A 25,502-nucleotide genomic window follows, 5' to 3' on the forward strand; every position below is an offset into this window, starting at 1 on the left:
CTCTATCAAAGCATCCTTATCTCTAAGCTGCTGAAGTAGCTCATCTCGTTCACGGATCTAGGCACGTGAACGGTCTTCGTCTCTCAACTCCTCTACTCCTTGGTCAGGGAGGGTTGAAGGCCCAACCACTATCAAAGGTGTAGGTATTGGATACTCATAAGGCATAAGGTACTCGGAAGCTCTCCTCCTAACCCACGAGGTATAGGGTTCCAAAGCAATACAGTTCTTCGGACCAAGCTCCTTTCTTCCCTTCCTATGGATCTTGCGCCAAGCACGAACCATTCTACCCTTCAAGCCTTGGGATCTTTACCCACCTGGAAGAATACACCCTCTAACAGAATGTTATTAGGTTTATCCTTTAGGGGGAACCCAAGCTGACGACGTGACAAAATAGGGTTGTAGTTAATCCCACCACATGTACCAAGAAGAGGCACATTGGAGAATTCACCACAAGAGTCGATAATCTGCACATCATCATATACACGGTTGTACCAAAAGATATCATCATTAGTGAGAGACATAAGTCTCGTGGACCACTGTAGACATCCTTTGTTCTCCTTGAAGGCGACCGTGGTACCACCAGAGGCAAACAACACACAGTGGTACCACCACCCTTTGCATTCCTCATATGCAAAGAGAAATAAGTGTCACCTAACAGAGTCGGAATAGGATTAAGAGTAGAGAAAATCCTAATAGCGTTCACATCCACAAACTTGTCGATGTTGGGGAATAACACTAGCCCATAGATGATAAGTACAAATATGGCCTCAAAGGCAACTGGTCTAGGATAGGTATACCCACAAGATTCATCTATATGCAACATATCAGCTATCTCTTGAGAAGTAGGAACCCTCTCTAAGCCACTGAACGACAACTGGTCTAGGATAGGTATACCCACAAGATAGGCATACTCCTCAAGCGTGGGCAAAAGCTGGAAATCCGGAAAAGTGAAGCAACGGTACAAGGGATTATAGAAATGCACCAATACACTCATCAAACCTTCGTCCACTTGAGTAGCAAGAATAGATAGAAGCTTCCCATGACGAGCCTTGAAATCCAAAGGATCTAATACATAGGATGTCAAATTCCTTAGCTCTTTCAAGTCGGGTTGTCTGAAACTGTACTTCTTCGTATTCCTTCTTTGTCTTTCCATGTCTGAAAATTTGCAAATATACCTCTTAAGTTCCTTGAAAACTTTCTCATTATTGATGATATGGATGCAAATGGGTGCATGAATGCATGGATGCAATAATCACACTCAAGGATCAAGAAAAGCACACCACACAAAGGTCATGGGATGGATCAAGTCATCCTTAATATCAATCATCCATTTTGATGGATTATGGTTTACACCTTATCAACACCCAAGTTCCATTGATATTAAGGATACAAGAACGGATCAACCATGAATCAAGGGTTGTTGCAAGTCACGAGCATGGAGTCTCAATTAAGAACCACCCAAAGGGAGTGTACTAGGGTTTAAACCTTCCAGACATGTTCTACAAGAGGTTCCCATAGTCATCATCCCATCTTTCAGATATTATCGGATAAACGACTACTCGTATTCCAAAAATATTCTCAAGAGAGACTCTTATGAGTGTAGTATCGCGTAACGATCGTATCAAATATTACACTCGAACGACTTTCACACTACATCCTAAAAATAGGCCAAGATGGGCTTGGTAGACTAAGGTCCTTGGCTTCTAAGGTGTATATTAGAAAGATTAATGCGTAACCACGACTACTCGTGTGACATTATTGATCCCAACATGACCTCTACCAAGTGAATGGGCTCGCAAGTCAACTTGCTAAGGAATAACTCTACACAAGTTTACAAGACTATGCCATTCTCCTATCCTAAGTGCACTCGAGTTCGGGTATAGAACTCATCTCACAAAGATCACCAAGCATACAATGGATTAATATATCAAGCAATTCAATCATTACATACAATACAGTAATCCCAAATTGCACAAAAATATGTCACAAAATAATATATAATATAATACAACAAATATGAAAAGTAGGCAAAACTCACTAGGAAAATATCCCCAGCAGAGTCGCCACTTTTCTGTAGCGGGGTATTCGTTATCTTTAGATTTATGGACTAAATCAAAAGTAAACCATACAAGTCGAGTCGCCACCGCACTTCTATTTATCCAAAGGAAAAGTTAGAAAGCGAACAAAAACCGAGAAGTTTTATCGAATCAAAAACTAATAAAAATGTCAAAGATCTGGGTAAGGGGGTTGGTTATGCAATGGGAAGGTTTTAAGCACCCAAAACATCCCAAGTACTCCTAGGGAGCCCTTTTCACACTTGTTGTAAGGTTGGTATTTTGTGAAAATTTGTTTGTGCAAACATGATTGGGGGAGATGAGAAGAGAATATACAAGTTATTTACAATTTTATGTTTGAATGGATAAACCCATGCCTACGTACCATCTTAAAAAAGATTAGGATCAAAACCTCGTAGTTCGGGGTAAAAATCTCAAAACAAGTTGGTGAATTGATTGGTCCAAAAGCCTTAAGGTCTTTTGTTATCCAAGGGAGAAAACTCAACCTAAAACCACAAATCCACCATGTGAGGATAGCTTCGACATGCTAGTGAGGGGTTAACCCTATAATAAGCATGGAAGACTCATTATCCATCACTAAGGATATATGTGAGTATTATATCTACCTCAAGGATAACTCAAACCTAATAGCTAAAGGTTATGAAAAGTTTTTGATAAGAAATGGCCATTGAAACCACAAAACATTTGAATGGGTTATATTTACCAATGAAAAGTATTTACAAAATATGGTCAAAGTTGACTTAAAGATTCAATTCAAAATAAGTGTTATGAAAAGAAAGTTTGAAAATCAAAAGCATAATGCTTAGGTTTCTAATGTTTGAAAACAAGTGTTAATGTTTGCACAAAAGTTTTGGCTTGGGTTAGAGTGGAGGGAAGAAGAAGAATGACTAAAGTCCTAATCATACAAGAGATGAAGGATAAGAAGCAAGACCACAAATGGAGTTCCTCTCTTGAGATCATATTGATGATCCAAGTAGCTCCCATCCTTTGGAATAAGCAAGTAAATAAGTGTATACTCAAGCAATCAATCAATCAAGCAAAGCTCTTAGGAATCTTCCAATGGCTCTTGTATCTCTCTCTTTTGAAGCACATGACAATGGTTCTTTAATTTGGCTCAAATAGGAATCCCCTAGCACAAAAGAACACACATCAAAAGGTTCCATGAAGCAAATCAAGAATGGACAAGAGTGAGTTTAGAGATTTGGTCCTTCTAATCCATCTTCAACATTAAGGCCTTTTTACTCCATTTTGCATAGGGAATATCCTAGAATCTAAGTCCATTTGTCCATTTTGCAATTGGTCCACAACAATCAAAACAAAAGCACAAACACAATAATATATACACAATTATGTGCTCAAGTGAGCAAAAGGAAAATTGCATTAACATAAACATGTGCTCAAATGAGCAAAGGGCAAAAGCAAATGAATAATATGTACAAGAATAGTAAATTGCATAAATGTAAAGTGCAAGAACTAAATGTTAATGGTTAATGGTTAGTGTTAGTATTAGTGTGCCATAAGGCAATTTAGCGCTATGTTAAGTAAACGTAATTGGACTTATGTAGAAGTCACAACTATCTGAGGCCGGTCAATAATAATGTAGGCAATAACACAAGTTAGAGATTTTGATTAGTGAATCAAACTCCTACAACTTGCCATGCCAAAAAAGAAGAAGAGAAATGATCTTGTATTGATTTAGATTCTTTGCTTGATTAGGAAGCAACCTATCCTTAATGCAAAACCATTCACTTGATCCATGATCAAGATGAATTAGATTTGAATCAAGGAAGGTTAAACCTCCCATGTATCAAGGCTAACCACCAATCTTTAACTCATTGATCAAAAAAGAAAAAGAAGAAGAAGAAGAAGATGAATTTGAAAGTGCATTAATGGAAATGAAATGAAGTAATCAACAAGCATTGACCAAAGATATATGAAATCAAGGTCAAACAATAGTAAACAGAAGCAAGATGAAGATTAGAAGTCAAGAAACAAATAAAATATTTTTGGTATTTTTCAAAATTAAAATAAAACTTGAATTAAAATAATAAAGAAAGGTCAAACTTCAAATTCACTTCAAATCAACTTTGAAAAGTCCAAGTGAATTATCCTAAGTTCAACAAGGTCAAACAAAGTTTGACAAAAAAAATCAGCATTTTTAGAAGTCAAAAACTATTTTTAATCAATTAAAATGCATAAAAATAACCTAATTGAATTAAAATCTCAAATAAATCTCAAATCAATTAATAAATTGATGAGAATATTTTTCATAGATTTATCATCATTCAAAGAGGTTGGAAAAATATTTTTGTATTTTTTGAATATCAAAAACTATTTTAAATGAATTAAAAATAACCAGAAAAGAGAAAATTCCTAAAAAATATCAAATGATAAAATAAAAAATATTAAAAATCATTTTTAGAAACTAGAAATTAAAAGGAGAAAAATGCAATTGGTCTCACATTTTTTGGACCAATAATGAAGGAGATATGATTTTTTGAAATGAAAAGGAATTAAAGAAATAAAAAGAAAATTAAAATCAGAAATTAAAATAGCGAAAAAACGTGGAACGTTGGATGCAGAGCTCATTAATTGAGCTGGCAAATCGCTTGGTCCACACATGCGCGCCTACCAAACACCTCAGTCAATGCAATCACACCTAGCCATTAATTAGGTCATAACATTGAGTGGCTAGGATTAAATCTGAAAAATGAAATGCACGGTTCAGATTCAATCTGGAGACCAGACGGAGGTGTGCACCACCGTCTTCTCCGGGCAACTTCCGGTGACGGCCAAAATTGCAGAAAATAAAAAAGTTCACCAAATGCCACGATCTAGGTACCAAACGAAAGCTGGGATGATGTAAATCACCCCTGTACCAACCAATTCAGCTCTAGGCTTCCATAGAAAGAGGAATCAGAGTTTGAATTTTGTGGTGTTCAATTGAAACTTGTTGGATTTTGAAAATTCAAAGCATGAAATGATTGCTTATATGGAGAGGACTTCATACAACACAACAATAACAAGAAACAAGCAATATACAAAGAGATTCGAAGAAAATAAAATCTGAAGTGAACCTCTGAATTGAAGAGCTTGAGAGCATGATCTCTTAATGCTTATGCTTGCAGTGTGCTCTATGGATCAATGTGAGCAAGGCTTAGGAACTGTAGATCTAAAAATCAATCAAGGAAATTGAAGTTTAGATCTGAAAAATTTGAGAGAAAATGGTGAATTCCTTTGAGTATGGTTAAGGTGTGATTCGTGCAGCATGTAAGGCGCCTTTAGCTTATTGAACTGAGAAGCATTGAGTCCTTATTTATAGCAAAGGAATGGCTGAGTGCATGAACAAAGCATTGCATGGATGGAAAGGGCCTCCATGCATGGGCCTGTACAGGCGCATGGAGGGCCTAGTTCTACTTGGATTTACAAGCTTATCATCAGCAGATCTAAATTGGACGTGCAGATGGTGTGTAATCAAATCATGCAATGCATTTTCAAATGGTTTCCAAAATTATACCAATATGTTCATCTCTTCGAAAATGGCATTTCCAAAACTGAAGCATAACCTTATGGGTAATGGTTGGAAATATTTTTGCATGAGGATCATTTGTTATGTTGACCAAAACTTCATTTGACATTTGGAAATTCGTGAAAATTGATCATGAAGTGTAAGGTGCAAAACATGTATATGTGATGATTTCAAAAATGGCCAAACTTCAAGCCCTTCTGTTTCAGTGATGAAAGCTCCAAATGACGAAACCTTCAACATCAAAGTTGTATATCTTTTCAAGACAATAAATTTGGACTTAAATTTGGCATCATTTGGATTTTTTATGAAGAAGTTATGGGCACTTGAAGTTGGACTTTTTCACATTTCAATGCCTTTGGTCCAAAGTGACCTATAATATTTTGCATTATCACATGTATTTATTTTAGGATTTTGAAAATTTGTTCAACATAAAAATTGAATAAGTCATCTCACATGTATTTATCACATGACCTATAATTTTTTCAATGCATTTGATCCCACCTCAAAATCATGAAAAATGAATGAGTTATGTCCTTGGGAATTTGACCTAAAATTAGGGTTTCAGTCAAAAGGACCTATAATGTTTTGAAATGGATGATGACCTTCCAAGCTTCAAATAAATTTTTTATGAACATGAAAGTTGTTCATATGCTTCTTAATAACACTGTTTCTCTTAGGGTCATCTCCATTTGACAAACACATCAAAAGTTAGGTCTCAGTGTACTTCAAAATAGTCAGATGAATTGACTGATCAACTTCTCAAGTCCAAACTTCATATCTTGATGCATTGATGATTGAGGACACTCAAATAAGATCAAATATGCATGAAATTATGAATTAAAGAACTTCCCTTGATTGTATTTGATCATGGGTTGAGGTTGCTTCATGAGCAAGGCACAGTTGATGAACAAATGAATTAGGGTTTCCTTGGGAAACAAGTCTCAAGTCCCTTGGTTTACTTTGATCAAAATGATAATTTTAGATACTTGGGAGGCATATATGATGAATGGGAGCTTTGGGAACCATTTCCATGCTTTCTTTCATCTTCACCTAGCCAAATCAATGAGCATAGGATCTCCTAGAGGCTTTGGATCTTGTGACTGCTCAAGCTACAAAAAAAAGATGTTAGTGACACATTTTTGTGCTTTTGGTTAGTAAAAAAAGTAAGAGAAGCAATAATATACAATTCAAGTATGCTTGGTGATCTCAAACCAACTCTCAAGAGATCCCACCCAAAGGTAAGGAGCCAAGATGCTATGATCCTTGAGGCAAGATGCAAATGCAATGCTATGATGACATGAGGGATCTTAGGGTCAAAATTGGGGTCTTACAGGTTCCCTCCTACACAAGCTACATGGTGGTATCAGCAGTTCTACAAGAGTAAAGATTCACCAACCTGCAAGACGGAGGTTTATTTTGGCGTTTTTTGAAATTCGGAAGTGATGAAGATGAAGAGTCGAAAAACAGAGATATTATACTTTAGTCTTCTCCTTCTACTACGAACTCATCCTACTCAAGAAACAAAATATGAAGAAATTCTGAACCGGATCGTTGTTGTCGATGTTGATTCTATAAATATAGGGATGATTATTGAGTGCGAGAGGTTTAGCTTAATTGATAACAAGCTTCAATGTGAAGCTTACTCCAATGGTGATTTGAGCTTTGGTGTAGGGTGAAGAATTGGAGAAGATGAAGTGAGAAAAGTTGAAGGTGATGTTTGCAGAAAGGTGAGGTAGTAGTGAAAAATGAAGTGAATGCTGAAGCCCCCACAAATGATGGGGAAGATGAGAATTTATAGGGATTAGGCTTGGGATCTCTAAGGCTTGGAATTAGGCTTGGAGTTAGTTAAAAGAGGTTTGGAGTTAGTTGGGATGAACTCAGTGAGTTTAGGTAGTTAACTCACTGAGTTGGAAGTTAGTTAATTTGTTAACTTAGTGGAAATGTGTTCAAGTGACTGTTTGTGTTTGGTTATTGTAGGTGACAATTTGAATGAGATTAGCTTATCATGACTGGAAACTGTAGGTTAACAGTGGTTGTGTTATGTTATGTGATTTTGGTCTCGGTTATGATTGTGTAAGTTGAAGTGCTAATGGATTTTACCGCACTTATTTTGCTGCATGTTTAATGTGTTCATAATGCATGTGGTTGAAGCTTGTTAAAGTAATGAACCTAGGAGTATCGTCGAGTGCTCACCTCTCTCCCGGTGTTCATGCATGGGTCTACTTGCCTTGGATTGCAAGCCTCAATGATGGAGGATCATGTTTCATCCCAAAAGTCCCCTTCGCACAACAGTGGTGTAAAATCCTACAGAACAAGCCATGAGTCGACTCAAGTAGGGAATGAGTCGACTCAAACAGTGGTTTCCCAGGGTTGAGTCGACCTGGGAGTCGACCTGTCCACACCCACGAAGAAATGATTGAAAGAAGAAATGGAGATGAGTCGATGCAAGTGACGACCAGCATTGAGTCGACCGGTAGGTCGACCTGTTCCGACCCGAGGGAACCAGGTTTAAAGAAAGAAGGAGCATGAGTCGATGCAAAGGGCGAGTGAGTCGACTTACTCAAGCTGCCCAAAATTGAGTTGATCAGTGGGTCAACCTGTAAGGATCCGGAGGTTTTGTGCCGAGTCATGAGTCGACTCATACGACTATAAACCTCCAAAAATGAGTTTTTTTGCAATGTTACACCTTTTTTGCACTTTTTTTTTTTGTATGTAATGAGTGTTTTAGGGATAAAAAACAATGTAATAGAACAATTGAATGAAAATAACTTGACTCAATGCATGAACACGACCACAAATTAAACCCAAGATTTATAATTGACGCATGGAAGCGGGGAACGTGACCCTACGGACCAAGCAATGGTGGTATGACCATGATTAGGTGAATGAATGAAGGTGGATGGAAGTTATGAGACCAAGGACTTGGATTATGACCAAAAGACTAGAGCGCCCAACGCGACATAATGGAAGAACCATGTACCGGATACAGAGTGTGACACATCACTTGAGATTGCCTGAGATTAGGGTTTTGGAGGCCTCAGTTCCTCGGAGCAAGTCCAAACCCAGCATTTCTAGTTGTTGTACAAACAAACCACAGCCCTGCAAGTCAAACACTATTGAATCTTCTCAGACCTGAATGTATGGATAGCAACGGCTTCCGGACAATCAAGGTGGGAGAGGATTAAATACTAAAATATCAGAAAATTTGCCCGCGCGGAGTGGGATGAACAAGCCAATCTTCACGCAGGGTGGCGGTATATTGCAAGGAGATCTTTAATGGTAAGTGGGATGAACAAGCCAATCTTCACGCAGGGCAGCTGTTGGGAATTAGAATGTTATTTAGTAGATGGATATTTATGAAGGGTTAGATATGCATGGTGTATGCAATATGCTAATGCAATATGATTGATGATTTTTTTCCTTTCTCTTAGCTTTTATTCTTTCTCATTTCATATTTCTATTTTTTTACTCTCATATATTCTTTCTTTCTTTTCTTTTGTTGCCTCCCCCATCGTGTTTAGGCATGTACTAGGTGAATGGTATGTCTCCGCAGGATTCCGCGAAGGCAAATGAGGTGTCTTGCTAGGGATATCCGATTTTCTCGCACAACAGGTAGCAACGGCTCCTCCACACTAGAAAAAAGTCTTACCAACAACAGGTTAAGAAGGAGAGTGAGGTCCACACAGGTGAGTGATGGTATCAATACAAACAAATATTGAAAGGGGTTTAACAACACGAACGGGCGTTGAGATCAATAAAACGGGTATTGACAAGAGGATCAATACAGACGCGTATTGTGAGATTAATACAGACGAGTATTGAAATAGGACCAACATGGACGAGTGGGGATGCCTAATAAGGACGAGTATTATGAATCAACATGGACAAGTATTGGAAGAAGTAATGATAAACACGGACGAGTGTTAATGATCAATACAGACTAGTATTGAAACATAAAAAATCAACACAGACGAGTGTTGAAGATCAATACGGACGAGTATCGAAAATTGAGATAACAACACGGGCGAATGTTGAAGGTCAATACGGACGATTATCGAAGAAGGAATGGATGACACAACAGAGTGTTAAAGATCAATATGGACGAGTATTGAAAAAGATGACGAGTGTCAGAAACAGAGGCTCCACTAGGGATCAACGCGAACAAGTATTGAAAAAGAAGGAAAGATTAACACGGACGAGCGTTGGAAAAAGGATCAACATGGAAGGATATTGGAGATCAATACGGACCCGTATTGAAATGAAATGATTAACACGGACGGGTGTTGAAGATCAATATGGATGAGTATTGAAAAAGAAATGATTAACATAGACGAGTGTTAAAGCTCAATACGGATGAGTATTGAAGGAAGGTAATAACACATACGAGCACGGATTCTCGATACGGACGAGTATCGTGAACCAATACAGACGAATATTAAAATCAATAACGATCAATACGGACGAGCATTGAAATAGAAATGATTATCACAGACGAGTGTAAATCTCAATACGGACAAGTACTAGAGGAAAGGAATGATTAACACGGACATGTGTCGGGGGTCAATACGGACGAGTATTGAAACAAATGTGATCAACACGGACGAGCGTGGAGGATCAATACGGACGAGCATTGAAGAAAGATGAACCTTCTTAGGCAATTGTCGGGGATCGATACAGATGAGTATTAAAAGGAGAAAGGATCGACACGAGCGGGTGTTTGAAAAAGAGAACCAACACGGACGAGTGTTGAAGATCAATACGAACGAGTATCGAAGGAAACGGTAACAACATGGACGAGCATTGAAGATTATTACGGACGAGTATTAAAAGGACAACACAGACGAGTGTTGAAGAATGAGGTATCAACACGGGCAAGTGTTGAAATGAAATGATCATCACACGAGTATTGATGAGCAACACGGACATGTATTGAAAAAGAAACGATTATCACGGACGAGTGTTGAACAAAGGTCAAAGAAATGGGTCAACACGGACGAGTGATGCAATCTAATACCGACGAGTATTGGAGAAAGCAAGGATCAAAATGGACGGGTGTCAAAAATGGCGACTTCCCTAGGGATCAACACGGACGATCATTGAAAGAAGGAAAGGGGACGTCGCAGGCGAAAGGAAATTGACCACTTACGAAAGGTAAGTGGCTGTTTGAGGATCCCTAAGGTATTTGCAAAAGAGAGACTTCGAGAAACCTGCGTGGATACCAATCCAAGGTTTCATGAAGATGTTCTCAACTGAGGGGAAGAACATCTCAGCAGAAGATTCTTTTACGCTGTCGAGAAAGAGTTTTATGCAATTATGCATGTTTATTTTGCGAGGTGTAACGATCCATCTTGATGGAATATGCTACGCACTTCACGAAGCACTGTTATGTAATGCATGATTGTTTATGCATAAATGCAATAGTCTGGATATGTCTGGGTTGAGAGTGATTGGGTTTTGTGAGGGGGCTGACTTCCTAATATTCCAGTCTCCATGGATACCACGAAGATGACCTAACAAGATCTGGACCAGATTTGAGCCATCGGTTTAACTGCCATCCTCTATGAGGAATTATTCGAGTTAGGGTGAGACCCGCGGGTCGACAGAGATTTTTCCCGCACCAGGACATCGTGTCTTGGACGTAGTGAATATCCTTCGGATCCTTTTTTACGGAAAAGAAAATTCCTTTTCACTTTGAATACTTTATTTTTATTTCCCCCCACAATTTTCAAAGAATTGTTTATTAATAAATTTTATTTATCTCTACAAACAAACAGAAAAATGTAGAAGACTGAGCATATCTGAATGACAACACTTTTATTGATAATGAACCCATGAAATGGGTGATCTACAACAGGAAGCAACTCCTTAAAGAGGTAATTGAGAAAAAGATGGAAAATACAATGGCAATGACTTGAGCAGCCATTGATTCCTTATCCTGCTATAGTCCATATGTCCTCAGAGGTCCTTTTCCTTCGCTTCTGAACATGGTGATTGGATCGATTCTTCCTTTCTATAATTCTTATGCTCGGGACACCAGGGTACGAAGGTCCTCCCCAGACTGTAGCCACTTGCCTTTAAACAATCCCTAATTTTTGCCTAGGCTGCCATTTCGGGTTTTCAACCTACCGGGATGCCCTTTTTTCCTTCGTTGCCCCTAGGGATCAGCTTAGCGGGTTTATTCATTTTTTGATTTTATCCCTAATTTTTGCCTGGACTTTTGTTTTTGTGGTCCACCGGGATACCCTTTTTTGCCTAACTTTCCCCTAGGGGTCAACTTAGCGGGTTTATTAGGCGAAGTACTTTTTTACTGCGTCTGCATTTATGGGAGATGGGAGATCGTCACCATCAATAGTTGATAAGATTAAGGCTCCTCCAAAGAAGACCTTTCTCACTATGTATTGACCTTCGTAGTTGGGTGTCCATTTCCCACGCGGATCTGGATGGATTGGCAGAATCTTTCATAATACCAAGTCTCCAACCTCAAGATATCGAGGATGGACTTTTATGTCAAAAGCCCTATTCAACCGCCTCTGATATAGCTGACCGTGGAATATGGATGCCAGGCGTTCCTCATCGATGAGGTTAAGTTGATCCAATCTTGCTTGGACCCATTCTACTTCGTCCAACTTGACATCTGTTAATATCCTCAATGAAGGAATCTCTACTTAGATAGGAAGTACTGCATCCATGCCATACACGAAAGGGAACGAAGTTGCCCCAGTGGAAGTACGTACTGATGTACGGTATCCATGTAAAGATAATGGAAACATTTCATTCCAGTCCTTGTACGTTTGCACCATTTTCTGAATGATCTTTTTGATGTTCTTATTGGCTGTCTCAACCGCCCCATTCATCTTCGGATGATACGACGATGAATTGTGATATTCAATCTTGAAATCTTTACACAATTCTTTCATCATCTTGTTGTTTAGGTTAGAGCCGTTATCTGTGATGATCTTATTTGGGATTCCATATCGACATATGATTTCCTTCTTCAAGAAGTGAGCCACTACTTGCTTTGTGACATTTGCATACGAGACTGCCTCCACCCATTTAGTGAAGTAGTCGATGGCCACAAGTATGAAGCGATGTCCGTTCCAGGAAGTTAGCTTAATGCGCCCGATTACGTCGATGCCCCACATGGAGAACAACCATGGTGATGTCAAGACGTTGAGCGGGACTGGTGGCACGTGGATCTTGTCTACGTAAATCTGGAACTTATGGCATGTATGGACGTGACGATGGCAGTCATTCTCCATTGTCATCCAGTAATAACCTGCTCTCAAGATCTTTTTAACCATGGTGTGCCCACTGGCGTGTGTCCCGAATGACCCTTCATGTATTTCCATTATGATGCAGTCTGCTTCGTGTCTATCCACGCATCTGAGCAGGACCGAGTCATAATTCCTCTTGTACAACACATCTCCGCTTAAGAAGAACTTATCCGAGAGTTTTCGAAGGTACTTCTTATCCGTAATGGATGCATCCTCTAGATACTCTTGCTTTTCCAAATACTTTTGGATATCGTGGAACCAAGGGTGATCGTCTGATTATTCTTCAGCCGCCAAACAGTACGCTAGTTCATCCAAGTAGTCAATATGGAAAGAAGGTGCTTCATTCTTCCATTTGACCTTAAACATAGAAGCCAATGTAGTCAAAGCATCTGCCAATTGATTTTCCGCTCGGGGAATATGATGGAACGTAACTTCATCAAAATATGGGATTAGCTTCGAGACATGTTCTTTGTAGGGGATCAACTTGGGATCACGAACTTCCCAATCTCCTCTGATTTGGCTGATTACCAACGCAGAATCTCCGTAGACTTCTAAGATCTTGATCTTTAAGTCAATAGCCGCTTCCAAACCAAAGATGCATGCTTGATAGTCTGTCATATTGTTGGTGCAATTGAAACATAATCTCGCGGTGAATGGGAGATTACATCCGGTTGGGGAGGTGATGATTGCCCCGATTCTATTTCCTTGAGCATTAGATGCACCATCGAACACGTCTGTCCATCGTGATCCTGGTTCGAGTCCCCTTTCTAGTTCTAGAACACCCCAATCTCTGACAAACATGATGTTTTCATCTGGAAAGTCAAAGCGCATGGGCTGATAGTCTTCCACGGGTTAATGAGCCTGGTAGTAAGACAACGCACTACCTTTGATGGCTCTGCGTGATATATTGGATGTCGTATTCTATTAACGCCATATGCCACCGAGCAACCCTTCCTGTGAGGCTAGGTTTCTCGAATACGTACTTGATGGTAGGTTCTTGCAAGTACTTTTTTATCTTTTCAAACGCATTCTGGAATTTATCATTCCACTCAGTTGCTTGATATTTGCGGAGTAATTTGAATATCGGTTCGCATGTGGCCGTGAGGTGAGATATGAATCTAGCTATGTAGTTCAATCGCTCCAAGAATCCACAAACCTCTTTCTCATTTCTCGGTGCTGGCATATTCTTTATCGCTTTGACTTTTTCAGGATCAACTTCATTGCCTCGTTGGCTCACGATAAAACCTAGCAACTTTCTAGATCTTACCCCAAATGTGCACTTACTGGGATTTAGTCTCAGCTTGAACTTCCTCAATCGTGCAAACAGTTTCTTGAGATGAACCAAATGCTCTTCCTCAGTTTGGGATTTTGCGATCATATCATCAACATATACTTCAATCTCTTTATGAATCATATAATGAAAGAGAGTGACCATCGCACGTTGATATGTCGCACCGGAATTCTTCAAGCCAAATGGCATCACTTTGTAGCAAAAGGTGCCCCAAGGGGTGATTAACGTGGTTTTCTCCATGTCTTCGGGTGCCATTTTTATTTGATTGTATCCAGAGAACCCATCCATGAAGGAAAATACATAGAATTGAGTCATATTGTCTACCAACACATCGATGTGAGGCAGAGGGAAATCATCTTTAGGGATTGCCCTATTCAGGTCTCGGTAATCAACACACATACGTACTTTACCGTATTTATTTGGCATAGGTACAATGTTTGCTACCCACTGAGGATAATTTGCCACTGCAAGAAAACCTACATCCAATTACTTCTGGACTTCTTCTTTAATTTTGATGGCCATGTCGGGATGAGTCCTTCTCAGTTTCTGCTTCACCGAAGAGCATTCTTCTTTGAGATGTAATCGATGCACCACTATACCTGTATCTAGTCCTGGCATATCTTGATATGACTAGGAAAATACATCCATATACTCTTGCAAGAGTTAGATTAACTTTCTTTTCACCTCGTCATTTAGGATTGCGTCTATCTTGACTTCTTTCTTATCCTCCTCTGACCCGAGGTTCATAATCTCCACTGCCTCTTGGTGCGGTTGGATGACTCTTGATTCCGATTGTAATAGCCTGGATAACTCTTTAGGGAGTTCACAATCTTCCTCTCCGTCTTTGTTAGCTTGGTAAATTGGATTATCAAAGTCATATTGGACTATAACAGTTTGATTATCGATGGAACTTGACGCGGATCTTCATGATTCAAGCTTTACTTTAGGATGGTGGGATGGAAAATATGATAAATGAAAAACATTTCCATACACTTTTTTTGGAAAATAAAATAAACGAAGGTTAGGGAGCACAAATTGAATGCAAAGATGTTTATTTTATTTATTTTTGATAAACTTTGTTTGAAAGTATGGGGGGCCTTACAAGTTTACTTTACGCCTTGGGCAGGGCGTAGAGCTTTCAAAGCAAAACAAGGAAATTACTCTTCAATGAAGGTGACTTTCGGTATATCCATGGTAATCCAGTTGCTGAGTGTTTGTCCTTCCGCCTTATGGTACACGAAGCATGCTTCCTTTGGCAGACCGTTTTCCTCCCCCATCATACATATTGAATTGTCTCCTAGATGCCCCGCACTGGTAAAAGTATCGGGTATCGCGGAGATCGGCCCTTTGTTCGCATTAGCGACACTCTGCTTTTGAGCGACATCAATTCCCAACACGGATGCTAACTTGGGCATAGCGAAGTCTTCTTCGATCTTTGGGAAAGGATTATGATCCTTGATGGAGCGATTCAAAATCCTTTCAAACTCTTCCAAAGTGGGAGCCATCTGGAAGTCCGGGAAGGTGAAACAATGCATCGGAATGTCATAGTACTGAGCCAAGGTGGAATTATAAAACCTCATTCATTCATATTTTCTTTCACAACAGGTACAGGAAATTCCAAGAGACAACCGTCTTAGTATTAAATCAGAAACAAGCTACAAATTGACTTGAAGGGTAACCCCTTGAGCATTGCGGAGAGCTTCGACATCTATGATCAGCTCGGCCATGGTCTTCTTGCAGAACTTCACAATGTTGTAAACTTGGTGAGGAGTGTTATCAGGGCACATGATTTGGTCGGCCTCCTTCATATTATCAGGGAAGTCTTAGAGGGCGTAGTTGGTCAGAATTGCCAGGTTAGCATACTTGTCTCTCCATTCGATATATAGCCCTTGTAGGTTTCTAATGATGGAATCCCTTTCGACTATAGCTCCTTCGGTCTTTCGATAAGCATCCTCCTAATATAAGCAATTGTTCCTTATTTCTTGATACTCTTTATCGATGATTCCAGCTTTCATGCTTCGGGTCTTCTCATGAGCTTTTTCCAACTGGAACTTTTCGTGAAGGTAGGCTCGGTGTATTCTTTCTTTTTCAAGCTTCACGCGGGAAGCGTGATCTTGGTATTCTTTGACGGTCTTTCTCAGTTCACTGGTATGAGCTTCATAGTCTTCCTTGGCACTCTTCTTGTCCATGTTGGTAAGCTCCAGAGTTCTTTCCACGTCTCAAACAACACGCCAGGCTCAGTCCAGTTTGTTGTTTCGTCCATCAAGTTCTGAATTTGCTCCCAAGAGAGCACCATCAACCCACTATTTCTTACCTTTTTCTTCCCTCGCCCTCTTCCTGCTGGTTTCATACAAGACTTTTACCTCTTTGCCTTCGTCTTCAAGGTCATCACCTCTTTGCTTATCCTTGATGAGTTGGAGTCGCAAGCGGGTGTTTTCCAGTTCAAGTTCGTTTATCTTACTAGTGATTTTGTCGACATCCTCTTGCAAGATTGGCTCGAGTTCGGGGACTTGAGGGAGAGATGAGGAATCGAGGTAAAAAGGCATATTGACTACTCGGGCTCTTTCTTTTACCCACTACACATACGGTTCTTTGGTGATGAAATTCTTTTTGCCAAGTTCTGGACCGCTTCTGACAATCTTGGTCCATGCTTTTCTCACTTTCCTCACAACAGGGTTAAGTGGGTCAACACTGTTGATGACAAAAAGGACCAAGTCTTCATCTCTAGGAGGACCATTCATTGCATGTCCAAATTGCCTCATGCACAACATATGATTGTAGTTGATACACCCATGTGTGGCTACCAAGGGTACATTCGGGAAATCCTCCACATCTGAGGATGATGTTTTGGGTTTCTCATTCCCTCTTGTACCATTGGATAGTACCGGAAGAAAGTGACACGAATTTTTGGCACCAAGGGAGATCTTTAGATACAAAAGGACCGGCTAGCGGCATATGGGTCTTCATCCATATGTGTAACAGTGGAGCACAACACAGGAAAGTTCCACCTTTCTTCTCAAGGAGAGTGTGGAAATATGGTAGAAGTCTGCCAAGAGGAATGGCATTGGGTTGCCAGATAAGAAAATTTCCACTACAGCACGATCTATGAAGTTGTCAATGTTCGGGATAGGACGATCCCATATATCAACAACGCCAAGAACGCAATGCAAGATTCCCATTTATTCTCTTTAGCAAATTTCCATGCATGACCTTCCAGATTTTTTTTAGTGAATCCCTTGTCAACCCCTTTAGGAGCCCAATTGGCTGCTAGTTCACCAACGTCAATTCCCAACACAGATGCTAACTTGGGCATAGCGAAGTCTTCTTCGATCTTTGGGAAAGGATTATGATCCTTGATGGAGCGATTCAAAATCCTTTCAAACTCTTCCAAAGTGGGAACCATCTGGAAGTCCGGGAAGGTGAAACAATGTATCAGAATGTCATAGTACTGAGCCAAGGTGGTGAGGGACACATAGTCCACACTCTCATTCACCAGGTCCAGAATGTTTCCATAAGCTGCATGGCACTTGTATTTGACAAGGGATATCTTGGAACTCAGGGCTTTCAAGCTATCCAATCGGGGTTCTTTGTACCTGAAGGAGAATGTGCTTTTTCTGAAAGGAGGATTCATGATTGCTTTGCAAAAGTCTTCGTAGTTTCCTGCAATAAACACCAGATACTAAGAGTTTTGTTTTTATTGTTTATGCGCATGATGCATGAATGTATGAATGCATGGGTGGTTTGGTCCATAGGCACGACTTTCATAAGTCGAACGCGCATGCAGGCATAGTGTCACAGGCTCAAGATACGGATGGAGGGTAACACTGATTTCTTTCCATAATAGGGATCTCACTGGTCATAGTCTAGGGTTATAGATAGGAACCCCAGAGTCATTGATTCATTTGGCTATTTGTCGGTCGTCAACTCCCTCAAATGAGCCTCTTCTGAGTGAGATCTTCGTACCGACCCACATGAGAAAAGCTTCTCGGGGACCCACACTATGTGACCATCAACATAGGGTTCTAGACAAGGGTCTCAAAGTCACGGACCTCCTTGATTTTTTGCCGCTTACGGTAAAAGCTTAGCGGTCGACAAATCCATCAAGAAGACAGTTATTGGTGAAGTGGACCTTCCAGTTAAGACAAGTCCGAGTGATTTTCAAATTACTTTTCAAGTAATGGATATCCACTCGGCCTACAGTTTCTTGTTAGGAAAGCCATAAATTCATGAGGCAGGAGCTGTTACCTCCACATTGCACTAGAAACTCAAATTTGTGAAGAATGGCAAGCTAGTGATGGTTGGTGGAGAGAAGGCGATGTTGTCTAGCCATTTGTCATCTTTCTCTTATGTGGAAGCTGAGGATGAGGTTGGAACATATGTCCTCATTGAAAGATGCTAAAAAGATTGTGGAAGAAGGCAATGTTGATCAGTGGGGGCGCATGGTAGAGGTCTCCGACAACAAAGGAAGAACCGATTTGGGGTTCCTGAAAGGTTCATCAACTGCAACGTCTGAAGATATGCAACTTAGCTTCCGTAGAGGAGGGTTCATTCATGGCAATGAACAACACTTAGCTGTTGTGCTAGAGGATGACGAAGAGGAAGACTGCACCAATTTTGTGATGCATGGAAAGGCTTGCAACAATTGGACTGCTATTGATATTCCTATTATTTTGCATCGATCTAAGTAATTGCTTTTATATGTTTTAAAATCCTTCTCCTATGGCTAAGGGAGAAGTGAACATTGTTTGGGCATTTTCAAATTGATCATTAATAAAATTAATTTTATTAATCCACATCTATGATGTTTTGTTTTTACTTTTTGCTTTATTCTGAAAATGGTAATCACAAAAAACATAAATAAACAATATAATTGTCCATATGCATAATATTTTGTCAGAAATTCATTTCTCTAAAATCAAAATATCAAATCATTATGCAGGTTGGTTCCTAACCCCATTGAATACAATGGTCCTTCTCTTTCTCCAAATTTTGAATTCCCTGTGTTTGAAACCGATGAGGAAAGTGATGTAGAAATGAGTGATGAATTATCTCGTCTTCTTAAGCAAGATGAAAAGACCATTCAACCGTTCGAAGAGGAGATTGAGCTAGTCAACTTGGGTTCCGAGGATGATGTGAAGGAAGTCAAGATTAGGTCTCGCCTGTGTTCAGATGTCAAGAAGGGATTGATTGATCTTCTTCGAGAGTATTCAGATGTGTTTGCTTGGTCCTATCAATACATGCCTGGTTTGGATTCTGAGATTGTGGAGCATAGGTTTCCATTGAAGCCAGAATGCCCGCCAGTCAAGCAGAAGTTGAGAAGAACTCATCCTGATATGGCTGTGAAGATCAAAGAAGAAGTGCAAAAGCAGATTGACGCTGGTTTCCTTGTGACCGCTGAGTAACCGCAATGAGTGGCCAATATTGTGTCTGTGCCGAAGAAGGATGGAAAAGTCCGCATGTGTGTCGACTATAGAGATTTGAATAAAGCCAGTCCGAAAGATGATTTCTGTAAGACCCCAATTTTGTCCCTAAGATCCCTCATGGCATCATAGCATATCATTTCATTGCCTCAAGGATCATTGTGCACCTTGCCTCCTTCCCTGTGGGTGGGTTATCTTTTGAGAGTGATTTCTTGATCACCAAGCATGTTTTGCATTTGTATATCATTGCTTTTCTTTTTACTATTAACCAAAAGTACAAAAATATGTCATCTAACCCTTGTCTTGCAGATGAAACAATCAATAGTCAAGACAGTCAAAGACAGCCATTGAGCAGTAGATGGTGGCCATTCTTGAGAATTTGGGCACCATAATCATTCATAAGAGCTTATATGAGCTATGATATCATTTTGAATCAAAATCCCAAGTGGTAGAGGCTTGAATCTCATCAAGGCATTCTTCAGTCAACTGTTAGATTTGGAGGTGGGAAGTGATGGGAAATACTTCATTCATGTTCAAATAAGTCTCATTTGACATTTTAAACACTCAATTTGAAGGATTTGAGGTCCAGTCAAAATTTGCCAAAAATAGAAAGTGACCTATGATTTGAACTTTCCAAAAATGGAAAGGTTTTCATCCAACTTCAACTTCAACTTACATGATCAAAAATGCTTCAAATGAAATTTTGTTGAACATGAAAGTTGTAGATCTTCCTCTCCCATTTCCAAAATGTCCAAGAACATGAATTTCTAAGGTGTGGTTGAAGAGAGATGATCGGAACATGGCCAAGTGTGGATTGAACTTCAAAAGTGCATAAGTTTCAAACCAAAGCTCCAAATCATGTGGCTCTTTTTGCTAATTTCTTCTCATGACCTATAATTTCATAATCTTGCATTGCATTGCATCAATCATCATCACATGATCATTTGCAAAATCTTGATTTTTTGGAGGGAAATTTCACAATTTAAATTTGGTAAATCATTTGAATATTTTGCCATTTCAATTGATTTTAAAAATTCATTTTGAGTGAAAATAGCTTGCATTCGTGTACTGTTCATGCACCATTTTCATGCACAAGGGTGAAAATCCCAATTTGTCCAAACACCTCCATTTCCCTAATCCACTTAGCATTTGATTAGAGCTTAATCTAAACATGATTAGGAGGGAGTATTTAAGCAAAAACCTAACAGAATTGGTTAACGACACTTCACTTTTTCAAGATCTAGATCTAGAATACAAAATTTCTCTCTCAAATTTTCTTCCATTTTCTTCATTTCCATTCAAATTTCTTGCTTAATACTTGTTGTTGAGTTGATCTTGAGCAGGATCCTCCATAGAAACAGTGGAATTCGTGCAAGATGGAAGCATTCATGAAGCTTGATGCATCTATGGCAAATCAAAAATTCTGTTGAAACACATGCAATTGAGCTGTGATCTTCCTTCCATTCATCTTCACAAGCATCTTAGAGGAGATTTTGAGCACTACAAGGCTTGGACAACACCAAATTCGATTCTGCTCTCCAAGAGGTTACAAATTCAACCTCTTTAATTCTCGAAATTATTGTGCTGATGATGTTAGGCTTTGAATCACTGAAATCCGTGCCAAATTGAGTGAGATATGTTAGTTTGAACTTTTTATGGTGATTCTTGTTTCACTCGATCCGTGCATGTATGATGTATTTTTGATGGAATTGTTGTTGATTCTTGTTGCCTGATGATTGATCTTTACAATGCTATGCGTGTTTTTCATTTCTGGAGATTTTGAAAATTCTCTGGAAAATTTGATGAAGATCTTGAAGATCTTCATCGTGTTCATGGCTTGCTGCATTTTTCCTGCGAAATTTCCTACAGCCTTCATACTGGTTCCTGCGGATTTTGATGCGTGTTCATTAACATTACCTGAGGATTTTTGCTTGCATGCATGCACGTTGGATTTAGGGTTTAAGTGAAACGACCGTGTTTTATCCTTGGCGCGCTTGGCTTTTGAAAATTGCTTCACTTCGATTCGAGCTGGTGACATGTATTCAAAATGCTTCATAATTTTCCAAGTTCCTTCTATTCATTCATATGCTTTGCTTCCTTCTTTTTTTTTAATTTTTCTTTACCTTCTAAAATCCATATTAAATTGAAAATACATCCAAAAATTATGAGGATTTTTGTGTTAGGTCCCATTTTCTGTCTAGAATTTTTTGGTTATTTGTTCACAAATTGTGCATGGCTGGTTTGTATTTGGTGTTAAAGAATGTTAACATGTATCATATTGTGTACCTTGCTTGCCCTATCTTTTGTGAAATGCTGAGTTTTGATCCAATGCTTTTGAAAATTGACATGCTTAAACTAGACATCTTGCTGGACATTTTGGTGTTGAGTTTGCATTTTTCTCATTTGTGGTTGCTGAGATATGCTCGTGTTAATGTAGGTGTGACAATGTGTGTCACATCTTGGCTTGCTGATCTTGATTAATTGATTTGCCATGCCAAATAAATTCCAAATGATGTGATTTTTTGTATGATGCTTCTTGTGGATGTTATGAATGTTCATGATTTTTCTTGGAATTGTTGGATTGATTTCTGATTTGATTGAGATTTTTCATTCTGGATGGTCATTTGTGCACTTTTGGATAGTCTTGAATTTCAATCATTTGTGAAATGCTTGTGCTTTATCATATGGATGTGAAATTTTGGACATTGCTTCTAGAGATGTTGAAGTTTGTTGTGGCTTTGGTTTGAGGTCTTTATCATGTACCATTGCTGTTTTAGGCTTGTGCTAAGTTGATGTGCCAAGTTATGTCCTATTTGAGCTTGTTTTGATTGCCTTGACTTGATGAATTTCTTTACCATGCTTAATCTTGTCCAATTGCTCTAATTTTTGGTGTGTTGACCATGTTGTATGTTCTGTTTAGCCATGATTTTTGTTGAGATTAATTGAATCATTTTTGAATTTATGTGCATTTGTTCATTCTGTTGTCTCAATGTGGTTCCAACTTGCATACCTTGCCTTCTTTGGTTCATGAAATGAATTTGGTAAATGATATTGATGTGAGACTTTTTTCTATGTGTCAATAATTGTTTGAAGTTTCATCATGCCATGTTTGAGCTTCTGTTTTAAATTTTTTCTCCATCTTTGACCCTAGGCTTTGACCTAGTGGTTTACCTCTCATGTTTGAAGCTTTGTTTCAGGTTACACATTCAAGTTACACAATTGATGATGCCTCATCTTGAGAGCATTTAATATTTGCTTTTGATTACTAATGTGTGTTTTGTAGGTTGATGTTATTTTCTCTTGAGTTTGACTTTTGGCTTACACATTGTGTATATTGGTTGACTGTTGATATTAACTGTTGGTTGTTTATCTGAGTTGTATACTGATTTGTTTGATGTTTCAACAGGTACATTAGTTGCTTAAGTTCGTTTTGAACTTGCTTTTGCTCGGTTGCTTAACCACTTAGGTATAACCTCTTTTCTTCATGTAGTCTGGAAGACCTGGCCTGTTATGTGGTCAGGCACCTGTCTGAAGTCCTCCTTAAGAGGCAATGCTTGTGATTGTTTACTTTTTGTGCTAAGCAGGAAAAGTCCTCATATGAGGCAATTGGTAGATAAAAGAGATGTGTAGTCCATCTCCTACTATTCAGTGTGTCATCCCTTTGCTCACATTACATGTTGATGCATTGTGGATATTAACCCAAAATCCTATAGAGTCAAATAACTTGTGGAGAAGAGTTCCAACTTTCTGAACTCCCACACATTCTATCATTCAAAGCTCTCCCAGGCCAGGGATAAGAGCTATGAGGCACCCCCCTCATCTCCATTTCATCTGCTTCACCTTAACTCTCAATGTTAAGGTTAAGAGCACAACATACCCTATTCCAGTTGACCGTAAAGTCTAACCTTGTTTGAGCCTAATTGCTTGTATATAGTGTGTGCTAACTGAATTGATTGTCTGCTTACTTGATTCATCTGTGCATATCTGCTTGAGTGTGCCTTAGTGCATTTATCATCATCATTTGTATATCATTTCATAAACTTTGCTTTATAGAATTTTTGCTTTGTCCATGGAGGAGACAAGCATAAGTCCATTACTTGGCAGTTGTTCCAATGATATGGTGTGAGACTAGTGTAAGTCCATCGATTGGCATCCGGTATCATTGTTTGATTTTAGGAGATTGGTGTAAATCCATTGATTGGTATCCGGTATCCATGTTTGTTTGTGAGATTGGTATAAGTCCATTTATTGGCATCTGGTATCATTGTTTTGATTTAGGAGATTGGTGTAAATCCATTGATTGGTATCCGGTATCCATGTTTGTTGTGAGATTTGGTGTAAGTCCATTGATTGGCATCCGGTATCACCTTGCTTTGCATTTGCTTATTTGCATTATTGTCTATTCCAAAGGACACACTTGAATCATCTACATATGATTTCAAGAAGTGAACATCTAAGAAGTTTTACACTCCCTCACCCTCCCACCTTTTGTTTCTTTAAACCTCCATTTGCATGCTAATCCAAAACCTGAAAATATTGTGCAAACACTCTCATCTCTTTTCAAATTAGAAACCTAGGCTTTAGGCCTTTGATTTTTCAAACTCCATTTCATAATACTTCTTTGAATTGAATTCTAATCATACTTTGACCATTCTTTGTGAATAAATCTTAATTGGTTAATCCAACTCATTCAATTGTTTTGTGGCTTTGTCCATCCTTGATAAGTTTCTTACATTAGCCATAGGTTTGATTTACCCTAGTTGGTTGATATTAATCTCACCTTCTTGTCCTTAGTGATTGAATTGTAAGACTTCCTTGCTTATTATAGGGTTAACCCCTCACTAGCAAGTTGAAGCTATTCTCACGTGGTGGACCCGTTGTTTGTATAAGGTTGAGTTTTCTCCCGTGGATAACGAAAGACCTTAGGGATTTTGTTTTAAAATGAATCCACTCATATTTTTGGAAATCTTTTAGCCGAACTACGGCGTTTTGATCCTTACCTTTCATGGAAGGTACGTAGGCAACGGGTTCATCCGTTCAAACACAAAAATAATAAATTGTATATTCTTTTCTCATCCTTCCATCATGTTTGCACAATATGTCATAAACAAATAAACTTTTTTATACAACAAGTGTGAAAAGGGCTCCCTAGGAGTACCTAGGACGTTTTGGGTGCCTAACACCTTCCCATTGCGTAATTAACCCCTTACCCAGTTTCTCTGATCTTTTCATTAGTTTTCTATGTGTAAAACTTCTTAGGCTTTTGTTTGCCTTTTAGCCATTCCTTTGGATAAATAAAAGTGCGGTGGCGACTCGATTCTTTGTATGCTTTGCGTTTGATTTAGTCAATAAATCATAAAGTGACGAATACACCGCTACAGAAAAGTGGCGACTCTGCTGGGGACATCATTAGACCTTCCTTGGTGGTTTTGCCTACTTTTCACCCTTGTTGTATGATATATTGTTATTTGTTATATGACATATTTTTGTACAATTTGGGATAACTGTATTGATTGTAATGTTTGAATTGCTTGATATACAATTGCTGTTTGCTTTGGTGATCTCTGTGAGGTGAGTTCTATACCCGAACTCGAGTGCACTCTAGGATAGGATAATGGCATAGTCTTGTCGACTTGTGTGGAGTATTCCTTAACAAGTTGATTTGCGAGTCCATTCACTTGGTGGAGGTCATGTTGGATTAATAATGTCACACAAGTCATTTGTGGTTAGGCATTATTCTTTCAATCATGTGCCTTAGAAGCCAAGGACCTTAGTTTACCAAGCCCATCTTGGCCTATTTTTAGGACGTAGTGCGGAGGTCGTTCAGATGTCAGATCTGATGCGATTGTTACGCGATACTACACTCATAAGAGTCTCTCTTGAGAATATTTTTGGAATACGAGTATTCGTTCC

At 39.0% G+C, this 25,502-nt stretch overlaps 1 protein-coding gene across 1 annotated transcript; it reads right to left on the reverse strand.

The window, feature by feature from the left end:
• Nucleotides 1–13,154: 13,154 nt before the first annotated feature.
• On the reverse strand, nt 13,155–13,679 carry LOC127123299 (uncharacterized). The gene has a single exon (XM_051053531.1). The coding sequence runs from the start codon at nt 13,677–13,679 to the stop codon at nt 13,155–13,157; it is 525 nt and encodes a 174-aa protein (XP_050909488.1).
• Between the last annotated feature and the right edge of the window lie 11,823 nt (nt 13,680–25,502).

This window comes from Lathyrus oleraceus, chromosome 2 (genome assembly GCF_024323335.1).
Source record: "Lathyrus oleraceus cultivar Zhongwan6 chromosome 2, CAAS_Psat_ZW6_1.0, whole genome shotgun sequence".
NCBI lineage: Eukaryota > Viridiplantae > Streptophyta > Magnoliopsida > Fabales > Fabaceae > Lathyrus > Lathyrus oleraceus.